Source organism: Salvelinus alpinus, chromosome 1, assembly GCF_045679555.1.
Source record: "Salvelinus alpinus chromosome 1, SLU_Salpinus.1, whole genome shotgun sequence".
Classification (NCBI taxonomy): domain Eukaryota; kingdom Metazoa; phylum Chordata; class Actinopteri; order Salmoniformes; family Salmonidae; genus Salvelinus; species Salvelinus alpinus.
This window is the reverse complement of record NC_092086.1, coordinates 53,481,733-53,509,496: the sequence shown is the minus strand read 5'-3', so window position 1 is coordinate 53,509,496 and position 27,764 is coordinate 53,481,733. Positions and strand designations below refer to the sequence as shown.

At 41.6% G+C, this 27,764-nt stretch overlaps 1 protein-coding gene across 2 annotated transcripts in view; it reads right to left on the bottom strand.

Moving 5' to 3' along the window:
• Positions 1-3,393: 3,393 nt before the first annotated feature.
• LOC139580502 (globoside alpha-1,3-N-acetylgalactosaminyltransferase 1-like) overlaps positions 3,394-27,764 on the bottom strand; it is a 40,709-nt gene continuing 16,338 nt past the window's right edge. For both annotated transcript variants that reach the window (XM_071409265.1, XM_071409257.1), the window contains 3 exons: positions 7,434-7,472; positions 5,144-5,278; positions 3,394-4,561 (listed from right to left, as the gene is read on the bottom strand). In XM_071409265.1, coding sequence (XP_071265366.1) covers positions 3,871-4,561; positions 5,144-5,278; positions 7,434-7,472 — 865 coding nt within the window. In that variant the 3' untranslated portion in view covers positions 3,394-3,870. The remainder of the gene's footprint in view (positions 4,562-5,143; positions 5,279-7,433; positions 7,473-27,764) is intronic.

Below are 27,764 nucleotides of genomic sequence, written 5' to 3'. Positions count from 1 at the left end.
CAAACCATTAAAATTGTAATCTACAAATAAATATTCTCAGAATTAATTGTGCATTAATTTAATATAATCATATTTTCAAAATAGCCCGTCCACTGCATGTTTACATGTGAACGCTTTTTAACCTAGCTACCATGACAGTAGCTAACTAACCTAACTAGATAACTTAGTCGACATAGGTTATTGTGAGCGTTGCGTTATTCGAATCCGGTATCAGGATAAATAAAAAGCAAGGTCTGCTAACTTTCTTTAATTATGTTTAATTACCGCAAGCAATGAATGGCAAATGCAATTTTTGTATATACGGGTTCGCTGTATCACCGCGCAGGGTTGAACAGAGGACTGTGGAATGTACTCAAATAGCAGTTCTTATACTATGACAGCTTTAGTTCCAACTCGTCCGTTGGCCTATCATAGTAGAGGCTGAGCACGGTTTAAACTTTGCTCCGCCTTTGCTGGGACTCGGACTTGTCCAAGTCCCTTAGTGCTCTCATCTGTCCACATCTGGTTGTTGGGTAGATTAGATCCGTCTTGTGTCTCCCCCGATTCTACACTCAAACAGTCCCTTATTTGGTATTGATCAGTGCTCTAACCTCCCTGGTTGGCCTAGAGATATGCACCCCTCCCCTCTCCAGATTGAACACAGCTTTTATGGCCTGTCACTCAATGTTGGTCAGTCTTTACACACATACATCTGTATTGTTTGTGTGTGTGTAACAAAACAATATTCATCTTCATACAATATGGTAGCAGGCTATAGTGCATAAACATAAATCCTAACATTATGCTAGCTAACATTAGCTATTTAAAACCTTATAAAGCAGATCATCTATCTATATAATAAATTGTGACATTATAACATCATTAGCTAGTTTCTCAAATGATTGTAACTTACCTGGCTTGACGTTTGTGGTGATGTTGTGGATTCACTTGACACTTGCTAGCTTCTGGCTGAGTTTTCCACAGCAGTTTTGTCTAAAACTAGCGCGAGCAAGTAGTTAGTAGAAGAAGAGTGAATGAAGCTGATATAGCGAGCAGCCCCCTCTGCTGGACAAAAAAAGCACAACGCGATTGAGACGTCAACCGGTAGACTCTGCTGTCCGGTTTTTCTTGCCACGTAAAATATTATTTCACTTTTCTGTCTGTTTTTAACGCACAGTTAAAAACGGGGACATTTCCGGGGACAGCTCCAGCCGGGGACAGGCCACCAAAAACGGGGACTGTCCCCGGAAAACGGACGTCAGGTCACCCTATGTTTTGGGGACAACATTGTTAGAGGATGGATGCTTAGAAATCATGTAATGGGAACATTAGGTAAGCAGTGCTAGACAAGAGAAGATATGGATGTTTAGATATCCTAAATTGCTGTATTAATGTGCTTTAAAATTAGGTTGAATACATTGGTAGATTACATTAAATCCAATTGTATTTGTTGTACACAGTTTACAGCATGTTTAAAAGGTGCAGTAACATTCTTGCTTGCTAGGCTAGCTCCCTCAACATTATTATTCCATGCTTATTGCATGTATAAGTAATATGTGATGATGAGCTCTTCGGTTGCCTAGGTCATCTCTCTTCATTCACCTGGTTAAAAGTACAATACTGTCTGCTTTTGATCAGATATGGCAGATACACACCTGGTTTCAGTTCTGTTTGCTTTCAGGGCAGTACATGTAACCCAATACATGTGATTGTGCAGGCTATTCTGAAAACACTTCCCCCATCCACTTTTCTATGGGCTCATTGTCATGAACGATTTACCCTTTTGCCCTGACATTGGCAGGATGTTTTTACACAATGAAGTGGATCCCCCATATTGCCTTAAAGAAAAACACAAGACAAATATTTTTTTTTAGTTTTCATTGGAAGAACTTGTGAGTGAACCCAAATTGATACCCACATTGATGCCATTTCCAAAATTTGAGCCCTTCCTTCACCTGCTCTTCAGGACTGTTGTGGATGATACTGTATATGAAGGCAATGGTTGTGTCCAGACACAACCCTCTCTTACTTCCAATTGGGAGATTAAATGCAATTACATTTTATGTGTTGTACACAGTTTACAGCATGTGTGAAAGGTGCCGTGAAATTCCTGCATGCTAGGCTAGCTCACTCAACATTATTAGTACAAGCCTATATAAGCAATATGGAATAATGAACTCTTCGGTTGCCTACGTCATCTCTCCTCATTCACCTGGTTAAAAGTACAATGCTGTCTGCTTTTGGTCAAATATGGCTATCACGACTCAGGATATGACCCAGATGCAGACACAGGTGGTGGATGATTCAGTTAGATAATTTATTATAACACGGGGAACAGGCCAAGGGCAGGTCGAGGACAGGCAGAGGTTCGTAAACCAGATCAGATTCCGACAGGTACAGGACGGCAGGCAGGCTCAGGGTATGCACAACAGTCAGTAATACACGGCAGCGTCAATCGGGGACAGAACGGCAGGCAGGCTCAGGGTAGGCAGAATGGTCAGAACCAGGAGGACTAGAAACTAGAGCGACTGGAAACCGGGAAAACACGCTGGCAGGACTTGGCAAGACAAGACGAACTGGCAACAGACAAACAGAAAACACAGGTATAAATACACAGGGGCTAATGGGGGAAGATGGGAGACACCGGGTGGGGGTGGAGACAAGCACAAAGACAGGTGAAACAGATCAGGGTGTGACAATGGTAGATATACACCTGGTTTCAATTCTGTTTGCTTTCAGGGCAGTACATGTAACCCAATACAATGTGATTGTGCAGGCTATTCTGAAACCCCTTCCCCCATCCACTTTTCTATGGGCTCATTGTCATGAAGGATTTCCCCGTTTGCTCTGACATTGGCAGGATGTTTTTACACAATGAAGTGCATCCTCCATATTGACTTTTAAAAAGGAACCTGTTCTGATAAGTGTGACTCATGTCACACTACATCTGTCTATTATGAATCATTCCAATAACTTTTTATTCATGAGTGTAATTTTGATAAAGCTCATCCTTTCTTCTTCAATTATTAAAAAAAAATATACACAGTCCTTACCATATGGATTTGGACGTCTTGGGTTGATAAATGAGTCCCCCAGAGGTGCCTGTCCTACATTGCAGATACAATCTCCTCCTCCTCCAGTCCGGTGTTGCTCCTCAGCTAGTCCAAGTATGTGTTCTCTGGCCTTCCCGTTCTGCTGACACCATGTTGTGTTTGCCAGATGATTAGTTCACTAAAGTTGTTGTTTTTAGTTAGGCTATGGAATATATTTCCCAGTATTTCATGTACCCTAACCGTCCAACAGGGGGAAGCACTATTTAACATTTTAGTGTGAATCCCGCTAAAGTCTAAAGCTCTAAATCAAAACATCACTTTGGACATTGGTTAAATAAGAAGTAGTGACACAACACAAACATAATGGAAAGTGGTAAAACATTTATTTCAAGAAAATAATATATAATAATACTATTGTGTTAAAATTTTTTACATATTTATTCATTTATTTATTTATTTGTTCCCTCTTCACAATAATCAACATGCAAAATAGATAGGCTACAGAATGAAATAAAGCTTGAAAATGAAAAAACATGTTCTTATAAGTTAAAACGAACAATGGTGACCCTGGCCCGTGACCCCACTCTCAGGAGTTGTGATATGCAAGAAATACATTTCCATTACACATTTGTACAAGAAACATCCACAGGTGACAAATATAAGCACACCCAAATTATTATTATTTTGCCTTTCCCTAACCTTAACCCAAACATTAACCTCAGTCAAACTATACCTACATTTAAACTTAACCCTCGTTCCTAAATCTAAACTCAATTAATTTTACCGCTACGACTAAATTCAGTTTTTCTTCTGCCGGTCTAATAGCCACCACCTATTTTTATACATTGGGACGAACTTCAGCATTGTTTTTAATAACCGCTGAAAAGCGAATGACTTTGACCTGTTTGGATTTTGCCTTGATGTCTTGCCACAGGTACTCTGGAGACAACACTTTGCTGGGCTTATTGTCGAGCAGGTACCTGTTGAGGTGGCTCTCCTCCTGCCAGGCAGCCTCGATGGAATTCCCCGCATCCTCCTCAAACCGGGTCCGACATACCTTTGTTAGTGTGTACACATCTTCCACGAACCCTCCGATTATAGCCCCGCCATAGTAGTAGTCTCCCTCATCCATGGGGATGTAGGCAGTCGAGGCTAGACGCCGTTCGTACGGGAAGCGGTCACGCGACTGCTCGTAGTAGCCTGGGTGTATCACAGCAACCAGCCTTCCAAGAGACTCGGACCCCCAGCGAGCGTGGAACTTGCTGTCTACGTCCAGACAGAAGATGTAGTCGGCCTCCCTTCTGATCTGACGTTCGATGGTGGTCTGGATGAACTCCATCCTCCGGGCTGATATCTCCTGCCAGCGGTTGGAACCCGGGACCTGGATCACACTCAAATGTCTCCCCCGAGACAGGTTCACTGAAGGAACATCGTGGGGACGATCAGTGAAAACATAGTAGCGCACGTGGAAGCCGACCATGAAGTGCTTCTCTGCTGTCTCCAGAAAATCTTGGAGAAATCTGACGTATCTGTCAGTATTTAAAGGCATACATATCATAAGGATTAATAAGTGCCTTGCTTAAGGACACAACAGCAGTAGGTCGCAACTGAGATTTTGATGTCAGCACACCTCTAACTGATGGGGTGGCAGGTAGCCTAGAGGTTAAGATTGTTGGGCCAGTAACCTAAAGGTCACTGGTTCAAATCCCTGAACCAAGCCAAGGTGGAAACATCTGCTGTTCTGTCCTTGAGCAAAGCAGTTAACCCCCAACATCAATTGCTCCCCCGCACCTCTCTTATTCAGAGTGGTTGGGTTAAATGTCTAAGACATTTTGGTTGAATGCATTCAGTTGTGCAATTGACGAGGTATCCCCTTAACTGCATCATCATTCTCATAGGATAATATACCACTTTCTGACCAGTATACAGTCTAGATAATTACATGAAGTAGAACAATTATTTACGTGTTCCAAGGCATGAATCCTGACAGCGTCATAACATTTTATTACCTGCCATGTTACATCAGGTACTTATGTCCTTATAGTTGCATTGTTGAAAAAGTATTGATAGTTCAACTTCCCTTTTGAATATTTGTCAAAAGTTGTACTCACTTTCCAACAGCAAACACAGTGGTTGCTATGGTGAGGTTCATGGGCTTGTAGATCTTGTCGATTAGCACAGGGTCAAAGGTGCCTTCCCAGACGATGGGTGCCAACCACGGGGTCACTGACACCACATCAGTACGTCTAGAGAAACAGAACAAAGATCTTGCCTGACTGTGTTGTACTGACCAGAGCCATGTTATGATCTCAATACTTCTATGGTACTGGCATTTAAAGAACCTTGAAACAAGCTGTGGTGTATTAGGCTACACCTCCCCACACTGATGTATCAGACACTAATGTCAGGTGTGACCTCCTAATATATCAAAGCTCCCCACACTGATGTGTCAGACACTTAAAGTACGTCAGCTAATATGACTTTAATGCCCAAGATATTGAAGTGACATTCAATGAGCAGGTGTTTAGTGAGTCCTCCAGACCAAAGGCAGTGGGGATGACCAGGGATGTTCTCTTGATAAGTGCATGAATTTGACAATTTTCCTGGCCTGTTAAGCATACAAATTTGTACGAATACTTATAGATGTCAGGGAAAATGGAGTAAAAAGTACATAATTTTCTTTAGGAGTGTATTGAAGTAAAAGTAGTCAAAAATATATATAGTCAAGTACAGATATCCCCAAAAACAAGTAGTACTTTAAAGTATTTTTACTTAAGTACTTTACACCACTGGTTTTAATACGAGAAAAAGCCTATACTTTTACAATGGCTCCGCCATGGTTCTGTGTAGCCTAGTTATGCTAATATATTTGAGACCAGTGTATTGCAGTTAATTTCATCTTTGACTTCTTTGAATTTTGTCTGAGTTCCTTGATAAATCAGACCACAGGACGCCTTTCCACACAGATTTACTTGGTCCGTGGTGGGTCTGTGAAAACTATGCAATTATTTTGAAGACTATAAGGGCACAAGGCGAGATCCAGATGTAGACACGGGAGGCAGATGGTTTGAGTCTTTGATATTTATTAAACAATCCAAAAGAGGTTGGCAAGAGAATGGTCGTGGACAGGCAAAAGGTTAAAACCAGTTCAGAGTCCAGGAGGTAGAGTGGCAGGCAGGCACGAGGTCAGGGCAGGCAGAATGGTCAGGCAGGAGGGTACAGAGTCCAGAAAACAGTCAAGGGTCAAAACCGTGAGGACTAGCAAAAAGAGAATAGAAGCAGGAGTATGGGAAAACACACTGGTTGACTTGAAAAACATACAAGACGAACTGTCACAGAGAAACAGGAAACACAGGAATAAATACACCAGGGAAAATAAGTGACACCTGGAGGGGGTGGAGACAATCACAAGGACAGGTGAAACAGATCATGGTGTGACAGAGACAGGTTTATATCAGTGAATGTAATCTGTTCATTTACTGCTATAGTATTTCTTGGTAGCAGCCAATGCGGAAAATACAAAACAGCTGATTGTTGAGTTGTGGCTGTCAATGAACAGGGGGCAGCAGCTAGAAGGTATTTGGGCAACATTTCAAAAATATCATTACGGTTCAAATCTGTTTGAATTGGTGATTGCCACTGGAAAGTTGGTGGACTCTTATTTCCTCCTCATATTATAGGCCTAAGTTCTGTGAATTCACTATTTTTATTGGCCTATGCTATTGGTTGCATTTAAGTTGATGTTTAATTTGCTTTATTGATCTCAGTATGTAAATGACAAAGTAGCTTATCATTTTGATCATTTGGGTGATATAAAAATATATAATTGTAATGTTTCCAGTCATGGAAAAATGCCCTGGCAGCCAAATCTGTCAGGGAAACTACTATGATAGAACATTCAGATTTTTCTGCCTGACTGTGGCGCTCTTTACCCGAATTGTTAGGATTTTCTTGTGATCACAACAAAATGAATTATTTTGCTCAAATAGAGATAATTAAATTGTTTTCGTTGAAAAGATGGGCCTGGCTGAGAATATAACATTCCGTTTTCTGCCCGGGTGTGGTGCTGTTTACCACAATTTTATGGATTATCTTGTGACAGAACAAAACTACTATAATCCTAACATCATAACTTTAAAACTACCATATTACCTTTTAAAAGTAAAAAGTACCATGACTTGTGGGGGGAAATTCTCAGTTTCTCAACTAACCTGCTGCCCTTCTGGTCCTCATCAATTGTAATTTCTCTGTTGGAATCCATAAAACCATAAAATAACGTTCCCCTTAATACAATCCAAGCCTCAAACCAAACCCTGTTAGTAAGAATCAGACAATACTGTGACTTTAATTTCACACTATAGAGACATTGGGCTGTAATAGATTAACAGAACTTGATCTTACCTGTTGAGTCTTTCAGAGAAGAAGCTGAAGTAGACATACCTTTGGGGAAGCAGGAGAGAATCAGTTCAAGTCTGTCATGAAAACATTAATGGTCTTTTTACACGAACAAAATGTGTTGCCGGCGCAGCCTTTCTTAGACATCAGATTTTCAACTTTTGTTTTAAACATAATTTATACCCTTACACAAGTACACCACGTAAGGACGTAAATAGCTTGGCAAAATGGCAACACTGCATAGTTGCGTGGAGTTACACATTACCGGGCCACATACATTTGCATATCTTATTGTGTAGGGTGTAAATTAGGCTTTATACTATCCTTACATTACCTTGGATGTGGTGTGGCCAAAGCCACATTCATGCTGCGTGTGTGTGTTCAGCTATTAACATGCTGTTAATCCCATAGTATGTAGTAGTATATACAAGTAGGCAAGATATTTAAAGTATACAGGAAATGTTCAATTCAACCATATTGCACATAATTTTGCACACTTGAAAAATGCAATGATTCACAAGTGTGCAGACATTTTTAGAGGGTTAATTTTTTTTGTTGATAATACAACAAAAATGCTGTACTGATATTAATTGCATGTAGCTTCAGAGAGCCATTGTCTTTATTCAGTACCACTCAGAGGGGTATGTGGTGTAGAAGTGTACCAAGATACCTAGTTATTATATTGAATAGTTTGATTAAATCTTGAGAAGTTCAACGACTGTTTAGTTAGTGCTTCCCTAAACCCTGCAACATAACCTGCTAAATCATTGTGTTACCTTTGTTTTCCTTTTTGACGAGGCTGAAAAGAAAGCCTCAGTCATTCAGTTTGCACTGACTATTGTGGAGGAGGGGAAAGAATTGTGGCGTTCACACGTGTGGGAATTCCATATTTTTCCACTTAACCCAAACTAAGAACCTGTTTGTACCTGTTCTTGTTTATACAAGAATGGGTGGAGTAGTATGGCAGTTTGCCTTTTGGCAGTAGTCGGCGCGGTCTGGGACTCACAGAGTGGCAAAATATTGAACGGTGACTGACATTTAACTGTGTGTTGGCCATGTATAACCCCTGGGTAAGAGGGAGATTTGCCATGTGGTTTAAGTTTGTAAATTGCTAAGTTTGAGAGATATATTTTTTTTAATGGTATCTTGAGAATTTAAATGAGTGTTTAGTGCTTCCCTCGGACTAGGCCACATTTAGACACCTTTCTCATTATTAAATGCATTACTTAGACCCTGTCTAAGGGGATTCCATAGCGACAGCGTGCGAGATAAGTCATGACCCAATGACTGTACCTGCCTGCAGCATGTGTCCCCCCCGTCTGACGCTACATCCATAATCGGTTGACGGCTACAAAGTTTTTATATGCTACACCCCCTCCCCAGATCAAAATCGAATATCGTTTGCAATGTTTTGTTCGGACTTGGTAGACAAACAGGTGTGTGAAATAAAGACAGGTGTGAGAGTGCAAAGTGAGAACACAACCTGGAATTGATTTGGGTATTGGGTGTAGGATCTAAATACTGGATTTAATAGTTTCTTGTTCATTGTTCGGCGATGCAAACAGAAATTCTCACCTTACAAAAAAACACATGATTTCACATGTGGAAAATGACATGATTTCACATGTGATATGTCCACATGATTTACACATGTGAAACTGTATTTCACCCGTGAAATTTTACGTGACATCATGTTAAACTATGTGGTTTTGGAACACCACATATGATATTTCACGCGATCACATAGCATTTCACATGTGGATTCAAATGTTCACATGATGCCCTGTAAACAAAAAGTCGATAATGTCCCCTGAACATCACGAAATAGCCGCAGTGTTTCCCACTTACATATTTGACAAACATGATTACATTGTGTATGTTTATTTATACATTCGTTATTATTCAACCTGTCCCATCTGGAATTGGAACTCACAACCTCGTGGTTCACGGCATTCCGATCTTCCTTCTAAGCCACCATGTCTGTGTCGATTACTGATTTTAATCTAACTCTCAGATGTGGAATTGCATTTTGACATGTGAAAAATGTTCAGATATTTTCACGTGTAGTTTCATTGTGTCACATGTTCCATCCCCATGTCACATTTATGTGTAGTTATGTTATCACATGTTGCTTTTACATGTTGTCAAAAGTTATCACATTAACTTGAACACGTCAAATTAATTTGGTTTTTCCCATAAGGATCCAATCGGAACCGTCTACCGATTTTATAGATGTATCTTCGGACGTGGGACATCTGCTGCTAGCAGGTACAGTCATTGGACCATGACTTATCTCGCATGCTGTCGCTATTGAATCACCTTAGAACCCGTCTTATTTATTTTGGTAGGGGGGTAGATCAGATTTAATATTGCAGATAGATGGAAGCTTCAATCAATGTAATTGTCTGCATCATTTCCATTCCCCCATATATGTTTTTGTAAATATATATATATATACACACACACACACACACACACACACACACACACACACACACACACACACACACACACACACACACACACACACACACACACACACACACACAGTACCAGTCAAAAGTTTGGACACACCTAGTCATTCAAGTGTTTTTCTTTATTTTTACTACTTTCTACATTGTAGAGTAATAGTGAAGACATCAAAACTCTGAAATAACACATGGAATAATGTAGTAACCAAAGAAGTGTTAAACAAATCAAAATATAGTTTAGATTATTCAAAGCAGCCACCCTTTGTCTTGATGACAGCTTTGCACACTCTTGGCATTTTCTCAACCAGCTTCATGAGGTAGTCACCTGGAATGCTTTTCCAACAGTCTTTAAGGAGTTCCCACATATGCTGAGCACTTGTTGGCTGCTTTTCCTTCACTCTGCGGTCCAACTCGTCCCAAACCATCTCAATTGGGTTGAGGTCAGGTAATTGTGGAGGCAAGGTCATCAGATGCAGCACTCCATCACTCTCCTTTTTGGTCAAATAGCCCTTACACAGCCTGGAGGTGTGTTTTGGGTTATTGTCCTGTTGAAAACAAATCATAGTCCCACTAAGCGCAAACCAGACAGATTGGCGTATCACTGCATAATGCTGTCGTAGCCATGCTGGTTAAGTGTGACTTGAATTCTAAATAAATGACAGATTGTGTCACCATCAAATCACCATCACACCTCCTCCTCCATGCTTCACGGTGGGAACCACACAATGCGGAAATCATACGTTTACCTACTCTTCATCTCACAAAGACACGGCGGTTGAACCAAAAATCTAATTTGGACTCATCAGACCAAATTACAGAAATCCACCAAGTCTAATGTGCATTCCTCGTGTTTCTTGGCCCAAGCAAGTCTCTTCATATTATTGGTGTCCTTTAGTAGTGGTTTCTTTGCAGCAATTCAACCATGAAGGCCTGCTTCACGCAGTCTCCTCTGAACTGTTGATGTTGAGATGTGTCTGTTACTTGAACTCTGTGAAACATTTATTTGGGCTGTAATCTGAGGCGCAGTTAACTCTAATGAACTTATCCTCTGCAGCAGAGGTAACTCTGGGTCTTCCTTTCCTGTGGCAGTCCTCATGAGTCAGTTTCATCATAGCCATATGAGTGTGCAAAGCCGTCATTAAGGCAAATGGTGGCTACTTTGAAGAATATCAAATATATTTTGATTTGTTCAACACTTTTTTGGGTTATTACAGGATCCCACGTGTTATTTCATAGTTTTGATGTCTTCACTATTATTCTACAATGTAGAAAATACTAAAATTAAAGAAACCCTGGAATGAGTAGGTGAGTCCAAACCTTTGACTGTACTGTATGTAAACACCTTACTCTGCTTATCTTAATAGGTGTAAGGTCATAATCGAAGTAAGCATGTGCCTATTAAAACACCTGGTATTCTGAGCAATCTTTCAAATGATTAGGACATTTAATCAGCGTTCCAGCGGTGTACTGTATTTATCTGCATGTGTGGCAGCAATGTTTGCGCAAACCTCCCTCTTATGTGAGAGTGAAGTGAGTTTGGAAAAACTGAAAGTATGCATCTTTAGAAGTAGTTTTCACATATAAAGTATGTCCAAACTCAAAATCAAATAGTCTTCCAAAAAAATGATTTGGTCACTGTCGTAGCATTTATTTTGATTGGCGATTTTCTGCATTTATCAAAAGGCCCATCAGTAGCATGATTTCAGATGTGTCCATCTGAGCAGGATTATTAGGAATATTGTTCTTCTTGCAAAGCATGTAAACGTTTTAATCGATCTATTATATTAATATGACTATCCACAGTAATCGTACTATTGTGTGCATGTAACCGTGTTCAATGAGAGAAGTGAAAAATTATTAGTTAGTTGTTCATTTTCTCAACCTAAAGGCACAGCCTGCAGTAGATTAGAGCCAATGTCTTACATAGTTATTACTCCAACCACGTGAAAGTCACAAACTGACACATTTTCGTCAAAAACAACTTGATATTGAAGGAGTGCCTTTGATTTGATGGCCTTCACATGTGCAGTTCGGCACAAGACGACTGATGGCGTGTTTCTGAGCGAGAGCTTAGCTAGCCAACAGCGCTATGACATCACCTTAAAGCGTGATTGGGGATTTCTGTAGCAGAAGCAGTTTGTGCCCATCTTACTGTCCTTAGTATTGTTGTTTCTGACTCATTAACATATTGTGAGGTGTGCCTTGTAAGAGGCTAAGTTAAATGTGTATAGGGGATAGAATGGAGTTCCAGCAAGTCTCAAACCTTTAATGGTTGAGTATTTGCCATGTCCTATTGGTCTGTTTTGCACTGTAGTCGCTGCCAGTTTGGAAGCCTTTGTTAAGACCAACATTTTGTATTTTATATGACTTTCCCTTCTAGAGGCTTAACAAAAGCTTCCAAACTGGAATTCAATGATATTCTGAAATATGTAAACACATTTGCTAGCAGCCAACTTGCTTGCACCAATCTTATGCAATTACATTAAAATACAAAACTCCATCTCCCCTTAAAGTAATTCATTCATTACAATTACCATAAGAAGATTACAATAACCAACTGTACTGTTGTTTTACAATAACTTACAGGCAGCCAGTTGTGTGTAACTGTAAAAACAATGATAAAAATGATTACAGTAACATTTGGAAACTGTAAAATACAGTATGGAGACACTGTACCATCTTGTATGGTAACTTACAGGCAACTGGCTGCCTGTAAGTCACCATAAAAAAAACAACAGGAAATGGTTTACAGTGTACAGTCTCTTATTATTATGGATCCTTTTTCACACTTTAGTCCAAATTTTCCTTGCGTCAAGGTGTTTTCGTTTACAAGCCTCCCTGAACAGTTCCTCATTGTGGGCCAGCAAGGAACAATACTGTATCTGTCTTTGTTGGGGGGTGAAGTTATTGGCTAGTCTAAGCGTTGTTAATGTTCCTGCCAGTCATAGAGCTATAAATATACTTACCTCACTTTGTTGATGTGCAGTGTATCACTGAGTACCTTACCACCTCACTCACTGAACTTGCAGCTTAACAACTGTAAGAGCAGAAGTGTTTCCAATGCATTAACTAATTAGCATAATTCATTTGAATTGTATTGGTTTCTTAAATGTACTGAACTTAAATATAAAAGCAAGGGGGATTGGAGGGACGCCATGTGCGACTGACGTGTTTTCCGTTTGCTCCCGTGGTATTTTTAAAGTTTATGTGAAGTTTGCAGCAGAACCGTATTTATTTTCATATATTATTTTGGTGATCCCTTCCCGTAAAAACCAAGACTACTTTACTTCCAAATGTCAGCATGTCGACGAAACATAAGGCTAAAAGCATGACTTTGAGAAAACCCGGCCTACAAGACACACTCTCATCACCGCCCTCTCCTGAGCCTGACGGCCCGGGGACTGACACTATACCCGGGGGGGCGGCTTGGCCTGGCGGCGCTGAAATGAACATTCTCGAGGCCATCAAACTACTACGCTCTGAGATAGTTGAAATGAAAACGGAGGTGGTTAATACGATTGAGGCCCGAATAAAGGAGGTTTCTGATACTTTAAAAGCAGATCTAACCATCCTGCGGAACGAGACGGTGCCAGCAATCACATCACTCAAAACAACAATGGCGTCGCACACTACAACGATTGCAGCACTGGAGACCTCCGCTACAAATGTCTCCGACTTAACTACATCCCTGGAGGCTGACGTGAAACGCCTCGCTGCGGATTTGAAAAAGGTGAAGGAGAGCTGTGTAAGTTTAGAGGGATTCTCTCGCCGCAATAACCTGAGACTTGTATCAGTCCCAGAGTCAGCGGAAATGCCTCGCGCCACGGATTTCGTTTCTGGGCTGCTGAAGGATGTTCTTGCCTTAGATGAAAAGCCCCTGATTGATCGTGCCCACCGGTCGCTGCGCCCAAAGCCCCGGGATGGGGAGAGGCCCCGTGACATAATTCTTCGAGTGCACTTTTTCCATGAGAAGATGGAGATTCTCCGACGAGCCCGCAATACCACTCTGAGCTTTCAAGGACAGAGCTTCTCCATCTACCAGGACTACTCCCCCACTGTTTCCAGGCAGCGCGCAGCTTTCGGGCAGGCCAAGCGACTACTTCGGGACCATCCAGGTGTGAAGTACGGACTGCGATTCCCGGCCCGTTTATGGCTATCTCATGATGGTAAAGACTACACATTTGAATCTCCGGATGAGGCTCTCTCTCACATTCAACGTCACATCAAGAAGTCTTGAACTTGCTCATAGTTCAGCAACTGTTGCTTGCGAACTGTGGATAGTAAGTAACCCACCTGTGGTACAATTATGTTTAGCTACAACATGCTAATTTTGTATAGTTGGGGAGTTGGCTAACCCATTCAGGCTTATTTGATGTGATTAAATGTTTTGATCATCTAGTGTGCTTGCCTTACAAGCATTCAGTCATTTTAATTTCATTGTATTGAGGTTTTACTTTACTCCTGTGTTTCTAGGCTGTCTTGCTCACCTATTCAGTTTGTTTACATAGTGTCTCAGTGACTCAAAATATTCTTGGCTATTTGTTTACTGCATCCGTTTGCATTGACCCAGTAAACAGTAAATGCTTCCCGAGGCGACACGTTTTTTGGGGTCCTCACTTAAATTTTAAAAGTTCTGAGCGTCATTTATGCCCAGCAAGCGTTCAACGTTGCGCACACGTAGTTTTTTGGTATTGGTTGTAAGCTGTCTCAGCATTCAACTAGACAACTATTATAATAATAATCATTATTATTATTTTTGATTGTCTTACTACGATTTCCTTACTTCAAATTAGGTCTTCGGCTGAGAGCCTTTATACATTTTATTTATTTTATTTATTTTCTCTCTCAAATGCCTGTTATAAGACTGGGAATATAATTATATACATCTACAAGTGGTGCTTTTGTAATTTCGTTTGCACAAGGGATTCACTTTTATTTATTTTTATTTAAAAAATGATTCTCTTTTTTTTTGCTGTTTGATCCACTAACAAAACGCGACTTTAAAGAGCGGGACTGTGGGTTTAGGTTTAAGACCGCACTCTCACAGACATACTGTGCGAAGAGAACATGTTCTATTTAGGCTTGTACCTCGTTTGGGGAGGTATTGTCTGGGATGGAGGGAGGGGGGGGGGAGGGGTTGAATTGTTCAGTTCTAATGTTGTCATTCTGTCTTTTTCGTTTTTTTTTCTGTACTTTTTCCAAACATCTACCACCGTACATTATTACTCTGAGACAAGTTATTCTGGGGTTTTTGGGCGCTCATTGCTTTTCCATTCTATGCTCTAATGACAGGGTTGTATAACGGGAATGCCCAGAGGGGCCGAAACAATGCGATCAAGTACATTTCGTGGAACATCAAAGGGGTTAATAACCCAGTGAAGCGTAAGAGGGTGTTGACACACTTAAAGGGTTTGAATGCAAATATTGCATTTCTACAAGAGACTCACTTGAGGACTGGTGAGCACTTTAGGATGCGTAGGGACTGGGTTGGTCAAGTGTTCCACTCTAACTTTCATAGTAAATCAAGAGGGGCTGCCATTTTGGTTGATAAAGCTACTCCCTTTGTAGCTTCTGAGGTTATCGCTGATCCTAAGGGACGATACATCATAGTAACCGGTAAGCTGTTTTCTACCCCTCTTGTGTTGGCTAGTGTTTATGCTCCCAATTGGGATGACACAAGTTTCATTTCTTCCTTTTTGTCTGCTATACCCAATTTACATTCTCATTTGTTGATTTTAGGGGGGGATTTCAACTGCAAAATGTCCCCAGTTCTTGACAAGTCCTCACGAACAACTACAGGCCCATCTAAATGTGCCCTACTTATTCAAGCCTTTCTTCAGAAATATGCCATGTTTGAGGCCTGGCGTTTCCTACATCCTACAGATAGACAGTATTCCTTTTATTCTCATGTCCATCAAACATACTCCCGGATTGATTACTTCTTTTTGGACAAAAAACTTCTGCCTAACCTTCGGCAGTGTACTTACAAGAGTATTGTTATTTCTGACCATTCACCATTAGTGCTTGAACTAGAGTTTCCCCAGCGACCTCCTATGTGTTATCAATGGCGTCTCAACCCCATTTTACTCTCAGATAAGGAGTTTGTCAATTTCATTTCTTCTGAAATCACCTTATTCCTAGAAACTAATTCAACACCAGGTATGTCCTCCTCTACCATATGGGAGTCTCTCAAAGCATACCTACGTGGCCAAATTATCTCTTATACAGCCAACCAAAACAGAGTTCGCTCTCAGCGACTTCGGGACCTGAGCGAATCCATAGCCACATTGGATGAGAAGTATGCTACGGTTCCTTCCTCTGATCTGCATAAAGAGCGCCAACTACTCCAATCTGAATTTGATGAGCTTTCTACCAGGCAAGCTGAACAGTTACTCTTGCGAGCTCGGTACAGAGTGTATGAACAAGGCGACAAGGCCAGTAAACTCCTTGCACATCAGATCCGTAAGTCTGAGGCCTCACGTTTAATCCCACAAATAAGGACCCCGTCTGGTGCCACCACAGTTATACATAAAGAGATCAATGATCAATTCAAACAATTTTACTCTGCGCTATACACCTCTGAATCCCCTCAAGACCCTTTGCTGATTGATTCCTTCTTTAATGGCCTGAATATGCCTTCAATTGATACAGACACCCATGACTGTCTAGAAGAAGAATTTACACCTGAGGAGATTGCAACAGCAGTGTCCGCAATGAAAAGTGGTAAATCACCGGGTCCGGATGGTTTTCCAACCGAATTTTACAGGACGTTTTCTGGTCTGCTTTGCCCATTCTTGTCTCGACTATTTGCAGAGTGCCTTGATACCTCAAAGCTACCGCCTACTCTTTATCAGGCTTCAATTTCATTACTATTAAAGAAAAACAAAGACCCCCTGGAATGTGGATCCTATCGCCCAATCTCGCTTTTAAACTGTGATTACAAAATTCTAGCCAAGCTTTTAGCCATCCGTATGGAAGGCTCGCTGCACCAAGTAATACACTCTGACCAGACTGGCTTTGTGAGAAATAGGCATTTGTTTTTCAATATTAGGCGCCTTATGAATATACTGTACTCCCCAGCGTCGGAGGACCCAGAGGTAGTGGTCTCACTTGATGCAGAAAAAGCGTTTGACCGCGTTGAGTGGGATTACCTAACAGCTACCCTTTATAGATTTGGCTTTGGTCCCAAATTCATTGCGTGGATAAAGATTCTTTATTTTTCCCCCATGGCTTCGGTACGGACTAACAACTTGTCCTCTGACTATTTTCCCTTGCACCGCGGATCCAGACAGGGCTGTCCACTCTCCCCCTTGTTGTTTGCTTTGGCAATCGAACCTCTCGCCATTGCACTACGCTCTAATGATGCCATTCAAGGAATAATCAGGACGGGCTCAGAGCAGAAAGTCTCGCTATATGCGGATGACCTCCTTTTGTTTATCTCTAACCCTGATACCTCATTGCCACGCGCCTTATCTGTTCTTAAAAGGTTTGGATCAATCTCAGGGTACAAGCTGAATCTAGGCAAGAGTGAGCTTTTTCCTGTAAACAAGGCTGCTTTAAAGTGCTCTTTTACAAGTTCTCAGTTTAGGATTGTCCGGGATCAATTCACCTACTTGGGAGTTAAAGTGACAAGGAAATATTCAAATCTGTTTCAGGAAAACTTGGTTGCTCTAGCAGACAGTTTGAAACAATCTTTTACTTTTTGGAAGTCGCTACCTCTTTCTCTTATCGGAAGGATTAATGTCATTAAAATGAGTGTGTTGCCCAAATTTCTATATTTATTTCAATGTTTACCCATTTTTATTCCAAAATCTTTTTTTATTTCACTGGATCAAACATTCATGCATTTCATTTGGGATGGCAAGGTACCACGGATTGGTAAAAAACATTTACAGAAGCCTAAGTCATTGGGGGGTTTAGCTCTACCAAATTTTCAGACATACTATTGGGCTGCAAATTTCAGAGCCCTTCTGTACTGGCTGCAGACTGATCCTACTGGCCCCAGACCACTCTGGGTCCAGATGGAGTCTGAATCGTGTAAACCTGCTGCACTTTCTTCTGTGTTGTGCTCGTCTCTCCCAGTGTCCCTAGGCAAAAGGTGTGTCAACCCAATTGTAAAGCAGTCTCTTAAAATTTGGAATCAGTTCCGTTTAGCCTTTGGCCTCCGAGGCTTTTCTCTATCAGGCCCAATCAATCAGAACATTTTATTTCCTCCATCTTTGAATGATGGGGCTTTTGGCATCTGGCACTCACTAGGCCTCTCCTCACTAGCCCAATTATTCTTTGATGACACATTTGCCTCTTTTGCTCAGCTACAGGAAAGGTTCAACCTCCCCCAATCCCACTTTTTCCGCTATCTCCAGACTAGGAACTTTGTCAGAGCTAACACACCTGAATTTCCCCATATGCCTGCGAATACAGCTATAGAGAGCATCTTGGAGCTGAACAAGCTTCCTAGGGGCACAATTTCAGATGTATATGCAATCATTCATGACTTACAGAACCCTTCTTTGGTGCCTTTAAAGACTCGATGGGAAAAGGATTTGGGGGAGGAACTTGGGGAAGACACCTGGGAATCTGTGCTGCGCAGGGTGCATTCGTCCTCTTTTAGCACTAGACACAGCCTCATTCAATTCAAGGTGGTTCACCGTATCCACTGGTCTGGGGCCAGACTTGGAAGAATATTCTCTGATTTTGATCCTACCTGTGTCAGATGTAAAATAGAACCAGCCACACTGTTGCATATGTTCTGGGGCTGTCATAAACTGTCAGGTTTCTGGGAATTCATATTTAAATGTTTCTCTGATATATATGACACTGTTATAGATCCGTCTCCCCTTACAGCCCTTTTTGGTGTACTGCCCATAGGTACCCCCCTGTCAAGAATCCAGTCGGACACTGTTGCTTATACAACTCTTTTAGCTAGACGGCTAATACTACAGAACTGGAAGATGGCAGCTCCCCCATCTTATACATATTGGGTGAGAGATGTGTTGTGCTCTCTGAAACTAGAAAAAATTAAATTCAATTCACGTGGGAACCCCAAACTGTTTAATGAGGCTTGGGCTCCATTCCGGTGTTACTTTAAACAGTCCATCCTCTGATGGCATTCCTATTAAAACCAAAATAAGTCTGTATTTGACCCCCCTGTGACTTACTTAGGGGTTGGATGAGCATTTCTCTGTGTTTTTTCTGGGGGGGGGGGGGCATTAAGGTTGATGTGCTTATTGATTGTGACCTGCGGATGCCTTGTTCATCTTGCCCGGGCAGAGACTAAGGTGTGAGCTTGTTTTTCCCAGTTATTTTTATTTTTAAATTTTGTTCACGCCTACATAAAATTATTATTATTCATTTTTTATTTTAAAGCATTGTAAACTTTTCATTTTTGGTCCAGTGGATGGTTGGTCTGTGGCCTTGACTGTCTGTGAGTGGTTGCATTTCTCCACCCCATCCCTTGACTGTTTACAGGAACAATGGTGAGGTGGTTGCTCTGTCCCTATACTATAGATTGCCCTTTAACCTTTGTAGCCTTCTGCCTGGTGTGTTTAACTTGTCTAAAGTATGGTATCTTTAAAGCAATTTTTTTTTAATGTATTATTTGTATTTTTTTCTAGTTGAGTATATTATTTATATTGCTTTGTCTTGTCTGTGTGTGTAAAACTTAATAAACAGAGTTTTCAAAAAAAAAAATATAAAAGCAACATGCAACAATTTCAAAGATTTTACTGGGTTACAGCTCATATAACAGTTACAAGCATTTTGCATAACATCTGCTAAATATGTGAACAATAACATTTGACATAACATCCTCTGCTCTCATCCTTCTAGACCTATCGGCTGCCTTTGATACTGTGAACCATCAGATCCTCCTCTCCACCCTCTCCGAGCTGGGCATCTCCGGCGCGGCCCACGCTTGGATTGCGTCCTACCTGACAGGTCGCTCCTACCAGGTGGCGTGGCGAGAATCTGTCTCCGCACCACGTGCTCTCACCACTGGTGTCCCCCAGGGCTCTGTTCTAGGCCCTCTCCTATTCTCGCTATACACCAAGTCACTTGGCTCTGTCATATCCTCACATGGTCTCTCCTATCATTGCTATGCAGACGACACACAATTAATCTTCTCCTTTCCCCCCTCTGATAACCAGGTGGTGAATCGCATCTCTGCATGTCTGGCAGACATATCAGTGTGGATGACGGATCACCACCTCAAGCTGAACCTCGGCAAGACGGAGCTGCTCTTCCTCCCGGGGAAGGACTGCCCGTTCCATGATCTCGCCATCACGGTTGACAACTCCATTGTGTCCTCCTCCCAGAGTGCTAAGAACCTTGGCGTGATCCTGGACAACACCCTGTCGTTCTCAACTAACATCAAGGTGGTGACCCGTTCCTGTAGGTTCATGCTCTACAACATTCGCAGAGTACGACCCTGCCTCACGCAGGAAGCGGCGCAGGTCCTAATCCAGGCACTTGTCATCTCCCGTCTGGATTACTGCAACTCGCTGTTGGCTGGGCTCCCTGCCTGTGCCATTAAACCCCTACAACTCATCCACAACGCCGCAGCCCGTCTGGTGTTCAACTTTCCCAAGTTCTCTCACGTCACCCCGCTCCTCCGCTCTCTCCACTGGCTTCCAGTTGAAGCTCGCATCCGCTACAAGACCATGGTGCTTGCCTACGGAGCTGTGAGGGGAACGGCACCTCCGTACCTTCAGGCTCTGATCAGGCCCTACACCCAAACAAGGGCACTGCGTTCATCCACCTCTGGCCTGCTCGCCTCCCTACCTCTGAGGAAGTACAGTTCCCGCTCAGCCCAGTCAAAACTGTTCGCTGCTCTGGCACCCCAATGGTGGAACAAACTCCCTCACGACGCCAGGTCAGCGGAGTCAATCACCACCTTCCGGAGACACCTGAAACCCCACCTCTTTAAGGAATACCTAGGATAGGATAAAGTAATCCTTCTAACCCCCCCCCCCCTTAAAAGAGTTAGATGCACTATTGTAAAGTGGTTGTTCCACTGGATATCATAAGGTGAATGCACCAATTTGTAAGTCGCTCTGGATAAGAGCGTCTGCTAAATGACTTAAATGTAATGTAAATGTAAATTAGAAGGAAATCAGTCAATTGAAATAAACTCTTTAGGTCCTAATCTTTGGATTTCACATGACTGGACAGGGGTGTAGTATGGGGACAATTTCACGCCATATGTATTGAATTTAAAATAAAATAAATTGTAAACATGAAAAATCAAGTTGAAAATGTTAACATATTTTCGTGGAAGGGTGAAATAATTGATATTGAAAAAAACAATTGAAATCTTTTCAGTTAAACTTTCCCAACAACCAATCCTATTTAACCCATTTTGCCTATGCTCTTGCCTGCATTTACTACCTTTCGGTTACGCTACTCATATCTTTGCTTTCGATGTCTGTTTCTTTGCTTTCATTGGCAGTTTTTTGGATTGTGAGTTTTGGCTTCTTTCTTTTTCATGAAGGGTTTAAAGCGAGGGGAAGACAATGAGTCTCCATTGGTCCACTAGTTTTGGAGTGATGGTTCATCTTAACCCAATCAATGAACATGATATAAAGGCTTTTTTTCTATTGGCTACGTAACCAGAAGTTCTGACGTCACCACTACACGCCAAATCTTTCCCACAGTGGCCGCATGTTCTGAACATGGCGTACCAGTTACCAACACCTGCGCCGAACTTTGGGCAACAGGTAATTCGTATGTTTACCAAAGTAGTTACATGGTTTGTCATTAAATGTACTAGATGGATACGCTTCTAATATCCTTACATTATTGACCCGTGACTGACAATTTTGAAGTACATTAGCTTAGTTGGCTGGCTATGGAGTCAGACTAGATAGCGAAATGGAATGAATCGCAAAACTGTATGCCTGTAACGTCACAGCTAGCCACTGCCAGCCATAGTGAAAGGTTTGCCCTGAGTGAATGTGTGTGTGTGTGTGTGTGTGTGAGAGAGAGAGAGATAAACCAGCGACAATCCTAAATAGCTATTCCCCTAACAATACCTTCAAGCCAAGACCCAAACTTGCCTACCAACTGGTCAAATTACAATTTTCATATGTCCTCACAGGCGATGGGGAGGCACATTATGGAGAGGCTCCTATACAGATTGCAGTAAGCCATGCAACGCCTGCCGCCTGCCCTGGATCTTGATTACTTACAGTTTGTCTGCACCAATGAGATTATATTTATCAGCTCACTAGCAAATTAAGTAGACTTGCAGAGTCTCTCCAAACTGTGTAACCTAGTCAATGCTGAAATGGAAGAAAGATGTGCCCCATCAATTTTTGTTGATGAGTTGTTGATGGTGAAATGGGACGTTCTAAACTGATTGTCAGAACAGCACCTTCGACAGCTGATTTGAAATGGATCTGCCTGTACCTTGCATTGCCCAAATCAAATCAAATTTTATTTGTCACATACACATGGTTAGCAGATGTTAATGCGAGTGTAGCGAAATGCTTGTGCTTCTAGTTCCGACAATGCAGTAATAACCAACAAGTAATCTAACCTAACAAATGATTGGCATCTCAATACAAACTGTCCAACGCAGAATGCTGGAATACGGAATCACGTGAGGGGAACATACAGATGAGGAGCTGGACAATCTGGTGGCCACATTCAAGACAAGTTCACCACAATTAGTATGGTGAGAGGACATCTGAAAGCACTGGGTCACCGAGTCCAGTGTATGCAATTGTGGGACTCAATGCATCATGTCGATGCTGCAGGAAAGAATGACACGACTTGGAGGTGTTGTCAGATGAACATACTCGGCCCTCTTTCCCTCATACACGTGGACACCAACCGCAAGTTGATCAGGTAAGCTTAGACCCCCTTCAGCTTAGGGGTACACATTTAGTCCTATAACTCATAGCCCATACAATGCTGCCTCTGTATATTTCACTGCATGATGGCTGATTTGGCAAGTATATAAAACTGTCTAAAACGGTCTTTCAACAGATTTGGTGACATAGACTGCTTCTCAAGAAAGGTAACCGATTGATCCCCCATGGTGTTTGAAGTTGGTCATGTTTGTTTGACTCAACGTGGTTAATCCAATGCTTTCTATTCATAATGGGTTTGAATTATACAACAGCACAGCTGTTTTTGTATACATGTGTTATTTTTTTGTAATACCCAATATTCTATAGATCATGTATCTCGGTGCAGCAACTAACAACAAGCATCAACTGCCCTTGGTTTCTTCCTGGAGTCTGTAGAAAAACATGACTTTCCATTAACCTTTCTGGGACCGGGGGCAGTATTGAGTAGTTTGGATGAATAAGGTGCCCTATGTAAACTGCCTTTTACTCAGGCCCAGAAGCTAGGATATGCATATGCATGGTAGTATTGGATAGAAAACACTCTAAAGTTTCCAAAACTGTTAAAATAATGTCTGAGTATAACAGAACTGATATGGCAGGCAAAAACCTCAGGAAAATCCATCCAGGAAATGCTATTATTTTGAAATGGCTGTTTTCCATTGAAAGCCTATCCACCATACAAAGACTTATGACGCAGTTCACGTTCCCTATGGCTTCCACTACATGTGCCCAGTCTTTAGGCATAGTTTCAGGCTTTTACTCTGAAAAATTAGGGAGAAACACCACCTTCAATGAGTGGACAGTGGATATTTCCAGAGATGTGGCCTGCGCATGACCGGGAGTGTGCCTTTCTTGTTTTTCTTTTCTATTGTCCGGTTGAAATATGATCGATTATTCATGACAAAAACAACCTGAGGATTGATTATAAACATCGTTTGACATGTTTCTACAAACTTTTATGGTACTTTTTAGATTTTTCGTCTGCCTGCTGTGACCGCGCTTTGTGCCAATGGATTACTGAACAAAACGCACCAACAAAACTGAGGTTTTTGGACATAAAGAGGGACTTTATCGAACAAAACAAACATTTATTGTGTAACATGGAGTCTTGTGAGTGCAAGCATCCAAAGATCAAAGGTAAGTGATACATTTTGTTGAATTGCGACTCCTTTTGCCTGTTTGATTGACGTAACTGCACTGTTTGCATTCAACCATATTCCCAGTCACCTTGCCGTGGTTAAAAGCGATGGTTTGCGCTTTCAGTTTTGTGCGAATGCTGTTATCTGTCCACAGTTTTTGATTTGGGTAGGAATAGTCAGAGGGAACAACATCCCCTATACACTTCCTGATGAACTCAGTCACTGTGTCAGTGTATACGTCAATGTTATTCTCAGAGGTAACCCGGAACATATCCCAGTCCGCATGATCAAATATATCTTGAAGCATGGATTCTGATTGTTCAGACCAGCATTGAATAGACCTTAGCACGGGTACTTCCTGTTTGAGTTTCTGCCTATAAGACGGGTGAAGGATAATGGAGTCGTGATATGATTTGCAGAAGGAAGACTGGGGAGGGCCTTGTCCGCCTTTCTTCTTCCTATGGGGTTCTTTATTCCTGTCTGCACGATGTACTGAAAATCCAGCTGTCTGTATGGAAGGGGACAGTATATCCGGAGAGAGAGCCATGATTCCATGTACATTTACATTTAAGTCATTTAGCAGACGCTCTTATCCAGAGCGATTTACAAATTGGGAAGTTCATACATATTCATCCTGGTCCCCCCGTGGGGAATGAACCCACAACCCTGGCGTTGCAAGTGCCATGCTCTACCAACTGAGCCACACGGGACCACACATGTAACAGAGTATGTTACAGTCCCTGATGTCTCTCTAGAATGAGAACCTTGCCTTGTGCTCATCTACTTTATTGTCCAGGGACTGAACATTAGCGAGTAATGTACTCGATGCAGTGGATGATGTGCACGCCTCCTGCGTCAGACTAGAAGTACACTCCGAATGCCTCTTCTACGCCGGCGGCATCTTGGAGCAGCCTCTGGGATAAGTTCAATTGCCTTGTGGGCTACGAACAAAGGATCCAATATGGGGAAGTCCTATTTCTGGTTGGAATGCTGGTGAGTTGCCACCGCTCTGATATCCCAATGTTATTTCCAGCTGTATGTAATGACATAAAAAAACTTACTGTGTTAATAATGTAAGAAATAACACACACAAAAAAACTGCAAAGTTGCTTACGAGCTAGAAGCTGCCCTGTCTACCGGCGCCACCTTAACACGAATGAGCGCCATTTTAACATGAATAAAAGTTCAAATACGTAATTTAAAAACGTCTATATTTGGGCCAAATAAAGGCAGATAAAGGCAGGACTAGCCACCCTAGTCTGTTCCCTCTGCTACCGCACGGTAAGCGGTACCGGAACGCCCAGTCTAGGTCCGAGAGACTTCTAAACAGCTTCTACCCCCAGGCCATAAGACTCCTGAACATTTAGTCAAATGGCTACCCAGACTATTTGCATTGACCCCCCCCCCCCCCCCCCCTCACCTCACCACTGCCACTCTCTGTTGTCATCTATGCATGGTCACTTTAATTAACTCTACCTACATGTACATACTACCTCAACTAACCGGTGTCCCCGCACATTGACTCTGTACTGGCACCCCCCCTCCATATATTGTTATTTGTTACTGCTGCTCTTTAATTACTTGTTACTTTTATCTCTTATTCTTATCTGTTTTTTTAACTGCACTGTTGGTTAGGGGCTCGTAAGTAAGCTTTTCACTGTAAGGTGAAAGGTTGTATTTTGCGCATGAGACAAATAAAATTTGATTTGATTTGAAGTTACTTGCCTAAATCAGGGGTTCCCAAAACCATCTACCCAACCCCATGTGCTTGGGGATTTTTTATTTTACTTGTTAAGCCAAGGCCCAGGAGTAAACTCTGGTGGTTGGAAAACTCTGGCCTAAATGGCAAGGATGTAACATTGAAGGTGCAGCTTTTACCAAGGCAACCGCCGACTCAAATCAAAGACTGTATCAGTATGCTGTTTACTTTTGCTGATATTTCTGTAGTCAAGTCAGTGTGTTCTATTTTTGATTTGGTAAGCCATTGACCGGGTGAGTATATTTCATGATCCCTTTTTGCTGCAACAACTTGCTAAAACAAGGAGCAACAACGTTTAGTCATGTTGTAAAGAGTCCATGTTACGGGGGAAAGCAGCTGTTCTTTCCACAACATAACTAAGCAATCCCAAAGAACTGAAATATACTTTTAAGGTGGAGAGGATGTTTTTGTGGGAAACCCTGGCCTAAATGGCAAGTGTAAAATGTTGAATGTGCTTTTGCCTAGGTGACCTAAGACTTTAATCAGATGTGATGTTCTGTGTTTGCCGTTTACTGATATTTCTCAGTCAAGTCAGTGTGCATTGTTTTGAATCAGCACTACTTGAGTATTTCAAATGTTCTGTGCAGCAGAACAGTGTACAATGCTTATTACAAAGTGTTATGTTTAATGCAAAGTTTACTCTATCTAAAATACTTTTGAGTTTACTAAGAGGAATTTTCCTGCAGAAGGGTAATTGTGGTGCCTCATTTGTCTGCTTAACAATATCTGCTGTCTTTTTTAATCTTTTCAAATCTCACCACTATTTGACCTCTTATTCATGATTTACAGTTGAAGTCGGAAGTTTACATACACTTAGGTTGGAATCATTAAAACTTGTTTATCAACCACTCCACAAATTTCTTGTTAACAAACTATAGTTTTGGCAAGCCGGTTAGGACATCTACTTTGTGCATGACACTAGCAATGTTTCCAACAATTGTTTTACAGACAGATTATTTCCCTTATAATTCACTGTATCACAATTCCAGTGGGTCAGAAGTTTATATACACTAAGTTGACTGTGCCTTTTAACCTTTTCTCAATACAGGGGGTGCTGTTTCCACTTTGGAAAATATTGTCTCCAAATTAAACTGCCTCATACTCAATTCTTGCTCGTACAATATGCATATTATTATTACTATTGGATAGAAAACAATCTCTAGTTTCTAAAACCGTTTGAATTATGTCTGTGGGTGAACCAGAACTCTTTCTACAGCAAAAATCATGACAGGACATGCGAAGCTCTGAAATAGTCTCTGATCTCGGATCAGTTTATAGCTCTGTGTGTGCCCTATGGATCGAAATGAACTGCACCCGCCTTCCCCTGGATGTCAGTAACCAATGAGAAGTGGAATGGCGTCTCTACGTGTTTCTCAGAGTTTATAAAAGGCAATGGAGTGAGATGTCCCTTCTTTTGGACGCTCGCCAGGACGCAAGAGAGGACATCAGAATGGCATGCTCAAAAGCTCTCGTTATTGACCAAAGATATATCCGTCTGTGATTTAATTCGATATAGGTGTTAGAAACATCATAACGAAGTTATTTGAAACCGATTTATATCAGTTTATGCGAGTATATTGCTATTTTTCGGAATTTCCTTAGTATTGCGTTTGAGGATTTGGACATGTGTGTGCCGTGTAGCTATCGTTAGCTGCTAGTTCCGAAGTTGAAGAGGACGTTTTACAACAAAGCAACCATTCTTTTGGACAAAGGACACATTGCCCAAGATACTGATGGAAGCTCGTCCAAAAGTAAGCGTTATTTATGATTTTATTCCGTATTTATGTGGAAAAATGTAAACGCAGTTGTCGGCCATTTTTTGCGGCACTAGTCTGGCTGTAACTCACAATGTATGTCTAGTAACGTTCATTTTAAAAATCAGCGGTTGCATTAATAACCAATGCATCTTTCATTAGCTGTCCAACCTGAATTTTTTTAGTCAATCTAATCGATAAATAATCGTAAACTTAGGTGCCTTTCCAAGATGGCGCCGGCCAGAATGCATGCCATGTTTTGACAGATTACATTGCATAACCACGATTTGTGATGCTAAATATGCACATTTTCGAACAAACTCTATATGCATTGTGTAATATGATGTTACAGGACTGTCATCT